This window comes from Lathyrus oleraceus, chromosome 1 (genome assembly GCF_024323335.1).
Source record: "Lathyrus oleraceus cultivar Zhongwan6 chromosome 1, CAAS_Psat_ZW6_1.0, whole genome shotgun sequence".
NCBI lineage: Eukaryota > Viridiplantae > Streptophyta > Magnoliopsida > Fabales > Fabaceae > Lathyrus > Lathyrus oleraceus.
Genome location: NC_066579.1, coordinates 439488374 through 439506996, shown reverse-complemented (window position 1 = coordinate 439506996; position 18623 = coordinate 439488374). Strand labels below are relative to the sequence as shown.

The 18623-nt window shown below is 38.0% G+C and overlaps 1 protein-coding gene across 1 annotated transcript; it reads left to right on the top strand.

Annotated features, from left to right (window-relative positions):
• Positions 1–3513: 3513 nt before the first annotated feature.
• LOC127081055 (phospholipase A1-II 1) lies at positions 3514–5391 on the top strand. The gene is made up of 2 exons (XM_051021345.1): positions 3514–4455; positions 4695–5391. The coding sequence occupies exons 1-2, from the start codon at positions 3817–3819 to the stop codon at positions 5304–5306; spliced, it is 1251 nt and encodes a 416-aa protein (XP_050877302.1). The 5' UTR covers positions 3514–3816; the 3' UTR covers positions 5307–5391.
• Positions 5392–18623: the final 13232 nt, after the last annotated feature.

Sequence of the window (18623 nt, the reverse complement as noted above, 5' to 3'; positions counted from 1 at the left end):
TCATAAACCTACTCACCATTCCAACTGCATAGCAAATATCATATATGACATTACACAAATACCTCAAATACCCTACCAACTACTTAAAAGTTATCGCATTTACTTCATCACCATCAAAATAAGAATCCAATTTCTGATTTGTATTAGCAGGTGTGACAACAACTTTACCATTCAGTAGTTCAGACCTCTTCAGAAGCTCAAGTTCATATTTCAGCTAATGTAAAATTATGCCTTTCTCAGAGTACATAATCTCCATCCTTAGAAAATAAACCATATTTCCTAGACCAGTCATCTCAAACTCATTCATCAACTCCTTCTTGAACTTAGCTATCTCATGTTCACAACTTCCTATTAGGAATATATCACCAATATACAGACACACCAGAATCATATTGCTTTCAGAAGTATGTTGAACATAGACACCATACTCCATCTCACATTTTTGAAATCCCTGCTTTTTGAAAAATGAATCAATTTTCAGATTCCAAGATCTAGGGGCTTGCTTCAGTCCATACAAAGCTTTGTATAATCTGTACACCATCCCTTCCTGATTCTTTTTCTCAAATCCAGGAGTTTGTGACACATAAAATTCTTCTACTAATGGACCGTTCAGAAATGCAAATTTCACGTATAAATGCATCAGAGGCTAATCCTTATTAGCAGTTATCGCAATCACCAGCCTGATTGTTTCATGTCTTGCTACAGGCGCAAATACTTCAAAGTAATCTAACCCAAGTTTCTGCAGAAAACCTCTCACAAATAACCTTGCTTTGTGTTTTTCAATTGATCCATCTAGCTTTAACTTCACCTTATAAACCCATGTCACGCTGATGGCTTTCTTATTCTTTGGAAGTTCTGTCAGCTTCCAAGTCTTGTTTCTCTTTATGGCATCAAGTTCTTCTTTCATGGTCTTCAGCCAAACTTTCTGCTTGAGAGCTTCTTCCATACTCATGGGTTCAGAGTCTACTAACATGGCACACTGAATAACTTCCCCTTCAGAATCTGCTTCAGTATCTTGCAACATGTCAAAACTCTGCAAACCTCCTCAAAATTATTTTTGATTCTTTGTGGCCTTTGAACTTGTTTAGAACCTTCTGATTCTAGAACAATATCAGATGCGGGAACTCCAGAAGTACTGAGTTTAGAAGTATGACCACCTTTAGAATATGGAATATTCCCAGAATCTAGACTACCACCAGAATCTGAATCACCATCAGAATCTGGATCACCATAATCTGAATGACCATGAGAATCTAGATCAGAATCAATCTCGCCTTCGGATTCTGACTCACTCTTATAATCATTTTCAGGCTCTGACTCATCTTCAGAATCAGAATCAATATCTTTCGATGTTTTTCCTTCACACTTATTTTCTAATTCTGACTCACCTTCAGAGGCGGAATCCACTTCAAAAGGAACTTCTCCTTCAACTTTAGAGTCATCTTATGACTCAACTTCAACTTCAGAACCCTCAGATTCCTACTTTTCTTAAGAACCTTCAGATTTTGACTCATCTTCAGAACCTTCATATTCTGACTCATCTTCTAATTCTGACTTATATTCAGAATCACAATCCACTTCAGATTCAGAGTCATATTCTGACTTTGACTCATATTCAAAGTCTCTTTCAGAATAAAAAATCGTCAATCGCACATGTTCATTATCATCATATTCACAAGCCATCAATAACACAGGTTCTTCATCAGAATCTCATATGGCTATGTTTACTTCTTTTGACTTCCTTCCCTTGTTTGACCAATAGTCCTTAGCAATGTGACCAAACGTATTACAATAGTAACATTGAACCATTCTCTTGTCAAGCTTCTTTATTCCCTTATGATGTTTCTTCTTATCATAATTGAATGCTTTTGACTCTTGAGACCTACCATGTCTTTTCTTGGCTTCTGACCAAGACTACTTCTGGTCTTTCTTGACAAAAGAAGCTTTTAGAGCATGCTTCACCTCTCTCTTAGAGGTTCTTTTAGTCAGATGCAACTCTTGCGCCTCTAGACTGCTTTGTAACTCTTCTATTCTCATGATGCTCAAATCCTTAGAATGTTCAATTGCTACAACCATATAATCAAACTGAGTAGTAAGAGATCTAAGTACCTTCTCGATGATACTTTCTTCAGAGATAGTTTCTCCACACGATTTCATCTGATTTGTGATCAGAATCACTATGGAGATGTAGTCCGGTACCTTATCATTGTTCTTCATGCTGATATTCTCATTTTGCTTACATAGTGACTGAAGCTTCACCTTCTTCATTGATGTATCATCGTTGTAACACCTCACCAATGTATCTCACGCAACTTTCGCCGTCGTCGAATCAACGATTTTCTCAAACATGTTCACATTCACACACTAATGGATGTAGAACAGAGCATTTTGATCCTTCTTCCTCAGATCATACTAAGCATTTCTTGCGTATCTATTGCATTTTCTGGAAGTGCAACCCGAACGTAACGTCGTTGATGAGATCAAGAACATCTTGAGCTCCAAACAACACACGCATCTGAATCATCCAACAATTCCAATTCTTTCCATCGAACAATGGAAGCTTGATGCTCAGATTATTTCCGTTCATCTTCAACCTTGTGCAATACACTCAGATCGAACCTAAATGCAATGTTTCCCAATCATGCATAATCAAGATATGTGATTTGTTACGATTCTGATCAGAAATTCAACGCGAATTCTCTGAACAAAAATCAATCACACAACGCCTCACCGTTTCACTCGTGTTTCCCGTGGTGTTTTCCTGTGGATCTGAACCGGAGCTCTATATACCAAATGTTGGTGCACAAGATGATAAAGATGAACAAAACAAACAAGAGAGAGAAGAGATAATAATAACAAACTTCCACTACTCTTAAAATGGTTACAAAATGGTTGCACACACTGTAGAAGGAATGTAAAAGGAATGAATAATGTTCACACCATTCACTTGCTTAAATACAAGTGTGACTAAAAAGAAAATACTAAAATACCCTCTAATAAACTTTGTCAACAAGTTTTTGAAAAATAAATTAATTCTAATAGATAGCAGGTAACTTACCATAACAATAAAGTAGACTATAATATCATGTTAAGAAATAAAGTGAAGCCTCGTCATCCCACAAGAATCTCGTTTAAGAATCGGCGGACCACATACTATCAGATTTCCGCTATCGGATCATCCACAATTTTATTTCCATCTCTAAATATCCAATTTTAAATGTAAGAGAATGTGTTAAGAATATCATATTAGACGATCTATAAGTTGATTATACCTTTATAATAGGAGAGAGTCATTCAATTTTTTAATTTTGTAGAGTTCAGTTAAATTCAACCGAATTTTTTAACGCAATTCAAACTTAAATCAAATTGTTGAATTTTCTAACTATTTACATAGAGTTGAACGGAAGTACAATGATCCAATTACAATCCATCAAAACGGCCGCCTAAGCCCATTTTAAAACTGCTTTTAGAAATATAACCATCAACTATTTTCTTCTCATAGGTTGTCCCCGTAACACTAGCTTGTGTATTTTTTCATTTACAAAACTTAAAATTTCTAAAATAAAGACTATCTTAAATTTTGTTTTATTTACAAAAGGCATCTTCTCCCTTTATATTATTCTACAATATACTATGATTAGAACATAGAACAACCTCAGACATTAGTTGAGCATATAATTGTCCTATCCTTCCAACAAAGTCAAATATAAATCATTTCTTTAGGAACACACTCCCTCCAATCTCAAATGCTTAAGTAGCTGAACCTCTCTCTGGTCGTTTACATCAACAAAGAAAAGAAGAAGCAAAGTAGCAGTCATGATGAAAAGGTGGCGAAACCATTTGAAGAAGAAGAAAATGAACAAAAACAACAGCAGCATAGCAAACAAATGGAAACAACTCAGCGGCGAAAACAACTGGAAAGGACTATTAGACCCTCTCGACATCGACCTACGGCGTTACATAATCCACTACGGTGAAATGGCACAAGCAACATACGATGCTTTCAACACAGAAAAAGCATCAAAGTTTGCTGGTTGTTGTAGGTACGCAAAGAATGATTTCTTCTCCAAACTTTTTCTGGAAAATGGAAACCCTTTTAAGTATTCCGTGACAAAGTTTATCTATGCGACTTCCGAAATCGATGTTCCGGAAGCCTTTATCGTGAAGTCGTTTTCTAGAGAGGTTTGGAGTAAGGAATCAAATTGGATTGGGTATGTTGCTGTGGCTAATGATGAAGGGAGAGATGTGTTGGGGAGAAGGGATATTGTTGTTGCTTGGAGAGGAACGGTTAGGAGTTTGGAATGGGTTAATGATCTTGGGTGTGTTATGGTTTCTGCTCCTAAAGTGTTTGGTTATAACAACGTTGTAGATCCTAAAGTTCATGATGGTTGGTATTCCATTTACACTTCTGAAGATCCAAGATCTCCATTCAATAAGACTAGTGCTAGAGATCAGGTAAAATTTGTTCATGTTGTTAGTGAATTATGCAAATAGGTCATTTTTGCCCATTTCATAAACCATCATGATGCCAATCTTTGAAAGAAAAATATATTTGATTTAATCGAGAGTTTCCATCCAAAATTATCATGATTTTAATTAAGAATTTCCGCTTTGATCAAATGCGTGTGTGTTGTTTTATATGTCAACTGAGACTTGTTTAATTGATGTTTAGAATTAATTATTGATATGTACAGGTCTTAAGTGAGGTAAAAAGGTTGGTGGAAATATACAAGCATGAAGAAACAAGCATAACTATAACTGGCCATAGTTTAGGTGCTGCAATCGCAACTCTAAATGCAGTGGACATTGTAACCAATAGTTACAACAAACCAAATGACCCATCTCTCAAGACATCATCACCAGTTACAGCCATAATATTCGCAAGTCCAAAAGTTGGTGACGTAAACTTTCAAAAAGTTTTCTCAGCTTACAAGGATCTTTCAACATTACGCATTAAAAACGAGTTTGATATTGTACCAAACTACCCTTTTATCGGATATTCAGAAATTGGTGAAGAGTTGAAAATTGACACAGCAAAATCTATGTATTTGAAGAGTCCAGGGAATCCTTTCAGTTGGCATAATTTGGAAGCTTATTTGCATGGAGTAGCAGGAACACAAGGGTGTAAAAGAGATTTCAAACTTGAGGTTAATCGTGATATTGCACTTGTGAATAAAACATTGGATGCTTTGGAAGATGAATATCATGTACCTGTGTGTTGGAGAGTTGTAGAGAATAAGGGTATGGTTCAACAATTGGATGGTTCTTGGAGGCTTATGGATCATGAGGATAATGATGACTTTTAAATAATTGTTTATATGATTGAGGATTTATGCCTTTTCGTTGTGATTATTATTATTATTGTTATTATTATTATTATTTTATTTTGTAGTTTGAGGCTGTTGTCATTTTGTGGTGTGTTGCGTGTGTAAATCATTTTAGATAAATTCTATCTTACGACAATTATTTGTTTTCAAAGAGGTTGACTTATAAGTATGGAAGTGTAAAAACTACGGAAACAAAACCTGTCCTGTTCTGATAACAAACACTACTACTATATTTTTAGATTTATGACTTTTTGTTTGTTTGTTTATTTATGATTTATTCAAGAAAAATGATCTTTGAATGCTTTCAAACTATTTTGGATCGGAGGTGTTGGACGCACCAAATGTTCAATTGTCTAAAATTCAATTCATATCAAATTTGTTTTATTTGATCAAAAGTATAAAATCAATTTATGCTCTAAGAGTAAGGTACAATCTCTGATTTTTATTTTTTTAATATACTCATTTTGAATATTGAACTGACTTTGATGTTGAAGTGTTAACCATGCAGGTCCACTCCGCGCCATCGTAAAGGAAATCAGAGTCATCGCTCAAGATCATCAGTTTTTTACTCATTTCGATTTCTACGATTTCCATAAATTCACATCCGCTCTCTAACCATGCATCCGTTTTTTACTCATTTCGATTTCTACGATTTCCATAAATTCACATCCGCTCTTCGACCTCATCGTGCAAACATAAAAGTTCTAGATATGGATTCTTACAATTTCAGATCTAAATCTCTGGCTACCAGTTCTAACCTCTTTAGATCATCGAAAAAAGATAATTTAGCGTCGAATATGAGGATCCATTGTATTCAATTTAGACGATCATCGTTTCAGCGACGATTCATCAAATTTCCAGATCTCTAATTTCCTCTGGGAACTATGCGAAGAAGAGGAAGAAAATATCATATATCCAAATTGAGATTCACGTTGGAAGTCCCGAAAAGTGGAGGCTAGTTCCTTGAAGATAACACAGAAGAATCACATTCCATCTTCTAATCCAACATTGCCGCCATCTCATGCTATCACCAAGATACCTAATACGGCGGTGTCAAAGATACCACAAGTTCATAGTTAACGATGGGCACAAATTAAGTTCTGAGGCACCTTCTATAGGCACCAAAGGATCTTCGATTGGTCAACGAGACTACTTCAAGTTAGATCAGGCATTCTCCTTATCACCTGACCCCGTCCTATCCACGAAGGCCAACTCGGGGGCATTAGATACAAAGTAGGGACATCCGGGCACGAAAGGAACATTCTTCAAGCAACATCGCTCAACTTGGATAAGCTGACGAGCAAATCTCTGGGGTCGGGCCAGTATTCCACACTCGACACCGCCATTCCAAAGGAAAGACTTCGTGAAAAAAATGATCCAAGCTCCAAAAAAGGTAAAAGAGGAAAGTCTTCCAAGGAACGTCATCCTAATCTAATTGCCACATTGGTTTAAGGAGAAACCGATCACCAGACCAAATCGTCCAAAGTCAGACCATCGGCCCCTGGTAAATTACTTGAGGTAAATACCCATTATAGATTAAGAAGGAAGCTAGAGAAATTTTAGCTATAGTGGTCAAAAAGCACCCTGTCGGGGCGTTCAACAAAGGCAATTGATGCGTGCTTTTCGCAAGTATACGAACGCGTCAAAGTAATATAAAAGATTGTCGAATCCACAGAGACCAAGTGTCAAGCTATCGTTATCTGTTGTTATGGTGTTTATCAAAGATAGTCAAAATAGGTGTTTTTCGTAGTGTGCAATGAAAAGTAAAGTATTTAAATAGATTTAATTAATAAAGACATGGTCGAATGTAATTCACGTAATCAATTGATGATCCAAGTACTTGCTAATAGAACTACTTATGGGCAATGTTTCCTACTTTGAAAAGAACTAATTTAACAGGAATTGTCGTTTTCGCGTATTCAGAACCGAGTTGTACTCCCTAATCAAACCCTCTTATTGTCACTTATAAAAAGGCGCGCATTGCGTTAGAGTAGTAAACCTATTTTTAAGAAATATAGTATCTTGACTAAGTTGAAAAGTATTATAACCTGGACTTCTTAACCAAAAGAGGTTCTTACGAACCAGACTCTAAACTTATAAACGCGTCCGAAAATAGTTTTAAAATCTCTTTTCTTCTTAATGTTAAAAACTCCTAATGAACTAAACAAAGCGTTTTCGCTGTTTTTGAAATAGTTAAAAATAATTAAGTTTATAAAGACGTTGGACGGCTTTCGATCTTACCCAACGGAATTGAAGTGCGGGAAAACTTAATTTGAAAGTTAAAATAGCCCTTAAGTGTTTCTACGAACAATTGTACGGATTATCGGTTCAATTACGATCCTTACATTCTAACCTTTTAGATTTAGTTAGACATGGTAAAATAAAAGTGCATTAATTTAAATAAAAGTAGTGCGAGTGCGGAAAGTAAATAAAAGTAGTGCGAGTGCGAAAAGTAAATAATTTAAAGCGAGTGCGAGAAAATAAATAAAGTAAAAGCGAGTGCGGGAAATAAATAAAGTAAAAGCGAGTGCGGGAAATAAATAAAGTAAAAGCGAGTGCGGGAAATAAATAAAGTAAAGACAAGAAATAAAAACCTGCTCCAATCGGAGGGCTGAGTAAATTGTAATGCGGAAAAGAAAATGGCGGCAGGATTAACTTCCTTCCAAAGTGCTCCAAACTCGATTACAGACTCTATCACAGACTTGATGACACAATTGTGGTAACACTCCAATGCGAAGTGATTACCACTATAAAATACTGAATATATGCCTAAGTGAAACAAAGTTGCTTCTGAGTTTGCCTCTGCTCTAAGTTTGGATGATTGTAAAAGTGAATTCGTGTTTCTATTTATAAGCAAGTAAAAAGATGGAAATGACTTGGATGCCCTTCAACTTGAAAATAGGAGGGAACCGTTTTTCCTCTAGTGGCGCCCGCCACAAGCACAATATGGGGCACCTTAGTGGAAGTAGTGGGAAAATGTGAGAGTTGATGGAAGTTAAATTTGACACGTCATGGCTTGGCCTGTGGCGCCCGCCACTGGGTAGGCCATAAGCACAAAATGCTGAATTTTAGGGTTTTTAGCCATTTTTCACTCCTTTTCTCGATCGGGGCTCCGATTAAAGTAAAAACCTGAAAACAAAGGAAAACATAGAAATAACACAACAAAATGACAATAAAACAACTAGAATGCATGTGAAATCGGAGTCGAAAATACGTAAATTTCAGTGTTATCAGCAATCTTGGGGCCCTAAGACCCAAACGACCGACCTTAAGCAACATCCCCAGAGAGCTCGGTCGTCCAACTATATGATAGCGGGAGGATACAGAGTAGGGTGCCTCGGCACCCCGTCTAACCAAAGAAGATGCCTTAAAGAAGGAAAGTACACCCATTCCAGAGCCTTAGGAAATGATCACAACGAAAGACTCGAGGCAACGTCGGACCACAACCAAATCTCCATTGAAGGTTTATCTACCTAGCCATTTCATTATTTCTTTTGACGAATTCAATTGATTATTGTACTAGTCAAAATGTACAGGTGTGTGTGTTTCCTCTGGAAGGACAGAGAGACTCAGAGGCCTTAGTAGGTTTATAACGCTATATGGTGGTTAGAGTTGGCCCACGATAACGAGAAGCCCTGTACAGTTGTGTTTTGAGGTAGTTCAGGAGTCCTGCTCACTTGAGGTGATAGGCTATGCGGATGACTGGTGATGCTTGGAAGCAAGTGTATGGTTATGTTCAGTCGTGGTGTTGTGACTATAGTAAGTGTTATGCTCTTTTGGGGTGTAAAGAATGAGTTGTCCTTCTCTTGCATGGCATATGTATTTATAGAGGCCGTTAGGGTCTAGGGTTCAGGTCCTCCTTAGTAGCGTCAATCTCTTTCCTCTTATCAGAGGTAGTTATTGACCACCTATCTCTTAGGAGTTAGTCAAGTCTCCGACTTTCTTGACCCACACATCACAAATACCTCTAATCGGGTATTCGAGTTATCGCCTGGGCGAAACGGTTCCTAAGCGAGGGCGTCCCAGTTTAGGACTTCCACAAATATAACACAACATAGTCCCCCAAGAACAAGGGATTTTTTAAGGACGAAGTGTTTTTAAACTTCTTTTTTACTTGAAGCATGGACCTCTTCATACCAGAGATTTCTCTAGTCGAGGGCAACCATGCTCGAAGGGGGAGTCCCTCGGATAGGGGAGAGTCCCTTAGTTGAACGCATTTATATATAAAGGGCAAGTCCCTCAACTAGGGGAGAATCCCTCAGCTGAAGGCGTTTAAAAAGGGTGAATGGATTATGATAGAACATTCATACTTTTCTTTTTCTTTTTCTTTTTCTTTTTGTAGCAATTTTTACAATCCTTTGGTTTAAACGACTTTGTGAGGGTCACCTATACCGGAGTTGCCTTTTTTCTTTTTTTTTTCTTCTGGATCATTCGCTTATTTGCATCGGTCCCCTACGTAGAGGATGCGTAGGTCGGAGCTGACTACTGAGATAAACTACTAAGGACTTATACGGAAATGATGATTAAGGCCATGGTATATGGGGTTTCGGGAATGATTCTTATATTTACGAAGCTTATGGGGCTAAAACAGATACTGATGTTTCGCAAAGTTCTCCCAAGTCACCGCATCCTTACTCAAAAACATGTCCTTAAAACCTGAAAACTTTCGGAATAACACTATTTTCTTTTGCAAAAAAATTTTTGGTGGGGCTAAAAGGTATGGGTGTATTTGGTGACTCGTCAGACTCATGCATTATACTAAAAAGCAAAATAGACAACTAAAAGGAAATAAACTATCTAAAAACAGCAAAGAAAAACGATAAAGGAAAAACGAGAAAAACAATAAAGAAAAGACGATAGAGTCTCCTCCCACACTTAAATCGAACATTGTCCTCAATGTTTCGAAATAAGATAAGGAAGAGTTACCTGACAACCTATTGTTGACCACTAGTGCCCTCGCCATCCTGAGGTGGACGACGGGATCGGGTACGACGACGGTCTCTTTGATCCATCCTCGCCTGCAGGGCATCCTGAGCGGTCCTCACGTCTTGAAGGTTACCTATAATGGAACCTTGAGTGGCTTCAATTAGTGCCATGTGTCTCTGGTGGTATTGTTGCTGACGGGCTTGTGTATTTGTTATCACTTGCAGGGACTGTAGAACAGTGTCGTAGGACCTGTCTGTCCTCCGCTGCGATTCTTGCATGAAGTTCATATTATCCGTCATTTGTTGTTGGATGGTAGAGAGTAAGTCATCTCGCCTCTGCTCTCTAGCCATGTGGTCTCGCCACATCTCCTCTGTAATATAGAAGCCAGGAGTGGTACCTGCAGAAGAAGAAGATGGTGCGGTGTGTGGTGGTGAAGGATGATGGGGGGACACATGGGGTACAGAAGATCTCTCTCTCCGATCATATTCATCATCGGTGTCATGTCCCGCCTCATCAGGAATGTTAGGAGGAAGAGGACCCAAAACAGGTGGAGCATCTAAATCGTAGGTCCAATTCCTCTCATCACGTATATCGGTACGTCTAGTGCAAGGTAGAATAATAGATGGGATGGCTACACCATGAACCATAAGTGTATAACCTCCTTCTCTCCTTGAACGACACAATTTCATGTCTCTCAGAAATTTTAAGTTAATTGTGCGAGGAGGTAAGGGGTCTAGGGTAGCCATCTCATTGTTCAGGTTAAGTGCCCGAGCAATAGACGTAATCAATCCACCAAAAGAAATCGGTCCCGCCTTATTCAGAGTTAAAATCATATGGGCGAGCATAAACGGAACCAAATTAACTCTCCTATTTGTGAGGCTTCCTTGCAAATATAGAAGCTCTCTAGCATTAACCTTATTTGGATTCTCCCAGCCAAAAATAGTGCATGCCAACAGATATCTAAAAACTCTGATGGTCGGGTTATAGATAGTTGAGGCAAGAACTCCTTCAAAAGAGTTTATGGAAGTGTTTGATAAACGCTCCCAGAAGGAAAATACCTCAACAGACCATTCGGAATCCAAAGGGCCCTCACAAATAGCACCTTCCCCATGAGGGATCCCTAATAAGCTGGCTTGTTCGTCGGTACTGAATTGGTATTCAACAGCAAACATTCTAAATTTGACAGTACCAATTGTGTTAGCAGTGTTAGGGTTGACAATATAAATTAAGGAACTTAAAAATTCGATTGTCAACCGCTCATAGGTGGGTTCTTTGTTGATAAAGAAATTATGCAAACCTAAGTTGTCTAATAAATGGAAAATGCTATGGTAGATACCTAAAGTGTAGAGACAGTTTTTGTCAACATACCTTGTCAGGAGGTTTTCCCGATTTTGCAACCGTTCAATGATTTTTCTTTGTCTCTCCCCCGGTTTCCCTCCTCGAAGAATGAATCCGTTGAACTCCATTTGAATGCTCTTGAAAAGTGGATGAAGAAGATGAAGTGGTTGGTGAAAAGGTTGGATTTTTACAAAATCCGGCGGATGAAATCGAAAATGGAAAGTGGATTAATGATTTGTGTGGTATGATGGTTAGGAAAGTATGAGCTTTTTGTGGGTTCAAGGGCTTTTTTCCAAGGTGAAAAAATGGGTTTTGGAGGTTGTAAGTTGCAAAAATGGTGAAGAAAAGTGGTCTGCCCCGACCATTTACAGACGCTGTGGCGGGCGCCACAGGTCCTATGGCGGGCGCCACAAGGCAAAACCTGGCTGGGCCAGATTTTGGTCCTTTGGTTTGGGCTTCTCTTGTCTTTTGGCTTTGAGGGGTCTGGATAGCATTTGTCTTGTGATTCTCCTAGTTTCTTCGACTTGCATAATTTTTATAAAAGCGAAAAAAAACGAAAAATAAAAAGTGAAACTGAAACAAAAACAAAAACAGAAATTAAATATAAATAAATAAATAACTGGAAAATTAAAATGCAAATAAATTAAATACAAAACATATATAGATAAAAATAGAAATACTAATGTATAGTAGTGGTTTATATAATATTCTAAATGCGATAATATAAAATAGATAATGCAAATACGATAAATATATAGGAGAGAAATAAAATGAAATGGTGAGATCAGGGTAACGTGTGGGTGCCATAGGGCGCTGATACAAAGCAATGTAGCGCTCACTCTGAGCATTATCTCTATAGGCAACATGCATGTCATCAAAACCCTGCATCCTGTAAAAGTTAAGAAAGTGATCCTGAAAATGCAAACCATTCAAATTTTTAGTCTCTATGCAAAATAAGATAAAATAAAATAAAAATAAAAATAAATGTAAATAAATGCGAAAAAAGTAAAATGAAAAGAAAAACCATGGGTTGCCTCCCACGCAACGCTTGTTTAACGTCATTAGCTTGACGATCAGAATTTATACACCTGTAGTAGTAGAAATCGGTGGATCAATCAGGGTATGGCTTGAGTAGTATGCTGGAATGTCTCCTCCTTCGTAGAGCTTCAGTCTTTGTCCATTTACAATGAATGGAATACACGTTTGGTTCTTGATTTCTACGGCTCCTGATCTCAGAATCTTGGATACTTCGAAAGGACCAGTCCATCTTGAACGTAGCTTTCCAGGGAAGAGTCGTAACCTAGTGTTGAAAAGGAGAACAGAATCGCCTACATTGAAGTTTTTCTTTACTATTCTTTTGTCATGATAGGCTTTTATCCTCTCTTTATATATTTTTGCATTTTCGTAGGCCGATTGCCTAAGCTCTTCTAATTTATGAATGTCTAGGGTACACTTTTATCCAGCGGCTAGGTAATCTAAATTCAAAGTTTTAATGGCCCAATAGGCCTTATGCTCTAATTCGAATGGTAAGTGACAAGATTTTCCATAGACTAGTTGGTAAGGAGTAGTTCCTATATGGGTTTTGAAAGCGGTTCTATAGGCCCATAATGCTTCTTGAAGCTTCTGAGACCAGTCTCTCCTAGAAATAGAAACAGTTTTCTCTAGGATTTGTTTTATCTCCCTATTAGATACTTCTACTTGGCCACTAGTCTGTGGATGGTATGGTGTTGCTACTCTATGCCTAACTCCATATTTTCTTAAAAGTTTGTCAAATATTCTTGATATAAAGTGTGATCCTCCATCGCTTATGACTAAACGTGGTGTTCCAAATCTAGGGAATATATAGTTTTTAAATAATTTGATTACTACCCTAGTGTCGTTTGTGGGTGCAGCTATAGCTTCAATCCACTTAGACATATAGTCTACAGCTACTAAAATATACTTGTTTCCTAAGGATGGTGGAAAGGGTCCCATGAAATCTATACCTCATACGTCAAAGAGTTCTACTTCCTGAATGTTTCTTAGAGGCATTTCATCACGTCTTGAAATGTTTCCAGTGCGTTGGCATCTATCACATTTGACAATGCAAGCATAGACATCACGCCACATGGTAGGCCAGAATAGGCCAGCTTGAAGAATCTTGGCGTATGTCTTAGAGGTGCTCGCATGTCCACCATAAGGTGCAGAATGACAATGCTCGATAATATTATTTACCTCTTCTTCTGGAACGCAACGGCGAAAGATGCCATCTTTACCCCTTTTGAAAAGGAGTGGTTCGTCCCAATAGAAGTTTCTCACATCGTGGAAGAATTTCTTCTTGCGGTGGTAGTCAAGATCAGGGGGTACTATATCAGCAGCTAGGTAATTAACGAAATCTGCATACCAGGGTACGTTACTTATTGCTAAGGAATTTTGGGGGTGCTCATAAAGATCTAGGTTATTACCTTCAATGGTTTCTACTCTAGCAATCAGTCTATCATAGGCAAAATCATCATTTATGGGTACTAGTTCAGGTTTTAGATGTTCTAGCCTAGAAAGGTGATCGGCTACTACATTTTCAGTGCCTTTTTTTATCTCTTATGTCTAAATCAAACTCTTGTAGTAATAGAATCCATTAGAGTAACCTGGGCTTGACATCTTTTTTACTTAATAGGTAACGAATGGCAGCATGATCGGTGTAAACAATAATTTTTGCTCCTACTAGATAAGATCTAAATTTGTCTATAGCGAAAACTACATCGAGTAATTCTTTTTCGGTTCTTGCGTAGTTAAGTTGGGCAACATCTAGGGTTCTACTGGCATAATAAATGGCATGTAATTTTTTTATCTTTTCTCTGTCCTAGAACGGCCCCAACTGCATAATCACTAGCATCGCACATTATGTCAAAAGGTTCCGACAATCGGGCGGTTTCATAATGGGTGCAGAGAATAATGCTTGCTTTAAAAGATTAAATGCATCATTACATTTTTCATCAAAAATGAATTCAGCATCTTTCATTAAAAGTCCGGTTAACGGTTTTGTTATTTTGGAGAAGTCCTTAATAAAACGCCGGTAGAATCCAGCGTGTCCAAGAAAGCTTTAGACTTCTCTGATGGTTTTCGGGGGTTTTAGGTTTTCTATAACTTCTATTTTAGCTTTATCTACCTCTATACCTTTTTCGGAAACTATATGTCCTAAAACTAGTCCTTCGGTCACCATGAAATGACATTTTTCCCAATTTAGCACGAGGTTCACCTCCACGCATATCTCCAGGATTTTCTCAAGGTTAGCAAGACAATTGTGAAAATTGAATCCGCAAACCGAGAAATCGTCCATAAACACTTCCATGATACCATCTAAGTAATCTGCGAAGATTGACATCATGCAGCGTTGGAAAGTAGCTGGGGCATTACAGAGGCTGAAAGGCATTCGTCTGTAGGCAAAAGTTCCATAAGGGCATGTAAAGGTAGTTTTTTCTTGATCTTCTGGGTGAATAGGTATTTGGAAGAATCCAGAGTATCCATCTAGATAACAGAAGAAAGAGTGTCTGGCTAGACGCTCCAACATTTGGTCTATAAATGGTAAAGGGAAATGGTCCTTCCTAGTTGCTTTATTTAATTTTCTATAATCTATACACATCCGCCATCCTCCTTCTAAACGTTTTGCTACATGTTCGCCTTTATCGTTTTGCACGACCGTGATGCCTCCCTTTTTAGGTACTACATGCACAGGGCTCACCCACTTACTATCCGAGATCTGGTAGATTATACCTGCCTCAAGTAACTTAAGAACTTCCTTCTTAACAACATCACTCATTATATGGTTTATTCTTCTCTGATGCTCCCTAGAGGGTTTTGAATCTTCTTCTAGCGAAATCCGATGCATGCATACGGATGGGCTTATACCTTTCAGGTCAGAGATATTATATCCTAAGGCTGAGGGATATCTTCGTAAAACGTCTAAAAGCTGGTTCGTTTCCTCATGGCTCAAGGTAGCACTAACTATAACTGGACGGTTCATCTTTTCATCGAGGAACTCATATCTCAGGTTCTTAGGCAGTTCCTTAAGTTCTAAGGTTGGTTTCTTAGGGCATGACATAACATCTGGGGTAAGGGATAAACATTCGTAAAGGTTATCATCGATGTAAGGTTCTTTAAAGTCATCATCTTCCTTTATGGGGGTTGATGGTAACTTAATAATTTCTTTTTGTTCTAATTCTCTAACACATTCATCAATGATATCTAAGGCATAACACGAGTCTCCCATCACAGGTGCCATAAGAAATTTCGAAAGTATAAATTCTATTTTCTCGTCACCTACCTCAAATGTCATCTTTCCTTTCTTGACATCTATTATGGCTCCTGCAGTCGATAAGAATGGTCTACCTAAAAGGATTGGTATATCATTGTCGTCTTTGATGTGCATGACGACAAAATAAGTAGGGATAAATAGTTGACCTATCCTAACAGGAACATCTTCTAAAATGCCTATCGGATATTTAACAGATCTATCGGCTAACTGAAGTGACATCTTAGTGGGTTGTAATTCTCCTAAGTTTAATCTCTCACAAACTGCTAGAGGCATTAGGCTCACACTAGCTCCTAAGTCTAGAAAAGCTTTATCGATGTCATGATTACCTAAAAGGCAAGGAATGGAGAAATTTCCAGGATCTTTATCTTTCTTTGCTAATTTGTCCTCAGAAATAGCATTACATTCCAAAGGCTTCGGATCGTCAAGTCTACGCTTGTTGGTAAGGATGTCTTTCAGAAACTTTGCATAAGAAGGTATTTGGGTGATGGCTTCTGTGAAAGGGAATTCTACATGAAGTTTTTCTATAACTTTAATAAATTTTTGATACTGTTTATTGATCTGGGTTTGTTTGAGTCTTTGCGGATATGGTATAGGTGGTTTATATGGCGGGGGTGGTATGTAAATTTTATCTTTAGGTTCTTCTCCTTTCTCTCGACCTTCCTGGTTTTCAGATCCTCTGGTTCCTTTACTTTGTCCGGGGGTTTGGTACATTCCTTAGAAGTTCCGGGTTCACTCAATCTTGGGTTTGGTGGCTCATCATAAGCGTTCCCACTTCGTAGGGTAATGGCATTGGCTTGTCCTCTCGGATTTTATTGAGGTTGTCCAGGGAATTGTCCTCCAGGTGTAGTCTGAGGGGCTTGGTTTAAAGCTACCTGAGAGATCTGGGTTTCAAGCATCTTGGTATGAGTAACTATTTGGTCAACCTTGGTTCCTAACTGAGTAATCAATTCGTTAACATGAATGTTTTGGTTCATGAACTCCTTGTTTTGTTGGCTTTGGTGGTACAGGTTGCATAGGTTGATTTGATCTAGGGGCTTGATAACTAGGTCTCGGAGGTGCATTATTTTGAATAGGGTTATTGTTTTTATAGGAGAAGTTAGGGTGATTCCTCCATCCAGGGTTATAGGTATTCGAGTATGGGTTCCCTTGGGTGTAGTTCACTTGCTCGGAGTGGGTTTCTGTCATACCCCAAAATTTACCCATCATTTTTCCTGAAAAAAAAAAAAAAAAAAAAAAAAAAAACGAAAAAAAAAACGAAAAAAAAAAAAAATAATTAATTAATTAATTAAATAATTAAAATAAATAAATAAATAAAATATAACAAATTATTTTGGACTTGGGTCTCCCTCATTCCAAGCCCATTACCCACAAAATTAGTCTATAAATACTGAAGTTTCAGTAGAGGAAAAGGACTGGGAGTTAGACTTAGAGTTTACACTGGGAGATTCACTGGAGAAAGAAGGAAGAGAAGCAAAACACTCTGAGGTTTCCTTGGAACAAAACCTTGAGGAAAAAGAAAGAGAGAGAACAGAGAAGGACGGATAGAAACTTTGGCATAGGAACCCTGCCAACCCGGAGAATTCAGAATAAAGAAACCCTGAAGGCAGCTCATCCGCCCCGAAGCCATCGCCGCCCAATTCCCGCCGCCTAACTCATTCCGATACCACAAGTGGTCAATCCCTTCAACCTTGAATTGGCAAACAGGTTTGCATATCTCTATTGTTTATACTTTCAATTGGCCATATCTACACATATAATGCATCATGATTAAATGTTGATATATAATTTGCTTTCGTATGTGAATTTAAATATGCCTGAATACCCTGAATGTTTGACCATGCTGTTCCTGTGATAAAATGCCATAAAGTTCAAGGTTCCTAACATGGGGCTGTTTTTCTCAAAAATTCAAAATCCGTGGCCGTTCGCCTGGCCTTCGCTAGGCGAGGCAGAGGCGAACGAGACAGTACCTGATTTTTCTAGTCTGTTTTTTTTTAATGTTTTTATCATAGCCATGCATTATTCATCCTATCCTATTTACTGTTGCGATATTTTTCCGGTGTAATCTTCGATTGCACCCTGATTTGGTATTCTGACATGTTTCTTTTTGAGCTTCGAAAAGGTTCACATATCCCAGGAAAAGGTTATTGGCTAGGTATTCCACTTTATTTGTGGGATACCCTTGTGGAGTTTTCACCCTAAATTACCTAATTAATTTTGATGTATTAATTTTAATGTATTAATTTTAATGTATTAATTTTAATGTATTAATTTTAATGTGGGAGAATTCCTCCTAATCACCTAATTAATTGTAAAACTTTGCCTTTGAATAAGTGATCTTGGACCTCTCTTTGTTGCCTTACGATTACGATATTACGGTCATGTCCCGCGAATGTGGGGATACCCTTAGCAAAGACCCTTCGGTTAAATCATCATAAAATAAATTATAGTCCCTCGGATGTTGCCTTCGAATATACAATTTTGTCCCTCGATGACCCTCCGATGTTGCCTACGATTAAATGATGATAGTCCCTTCGAATGCTAAGGTATCCTCATAACTGTTGCCTTCAATGACCAATCGATGACCCTACGATGACCCTTTTACATCCAAAGGATAAAACTACTTATTTCTCAATAATAAGGACAGTTTTACCCTCATAAGGATAGGAAATGCCCGTAAAGACCTTGGGTCGGTATAACTCTTAATTGCTGGCTCACAACTTAAAACACTTTTTCGCACCTCA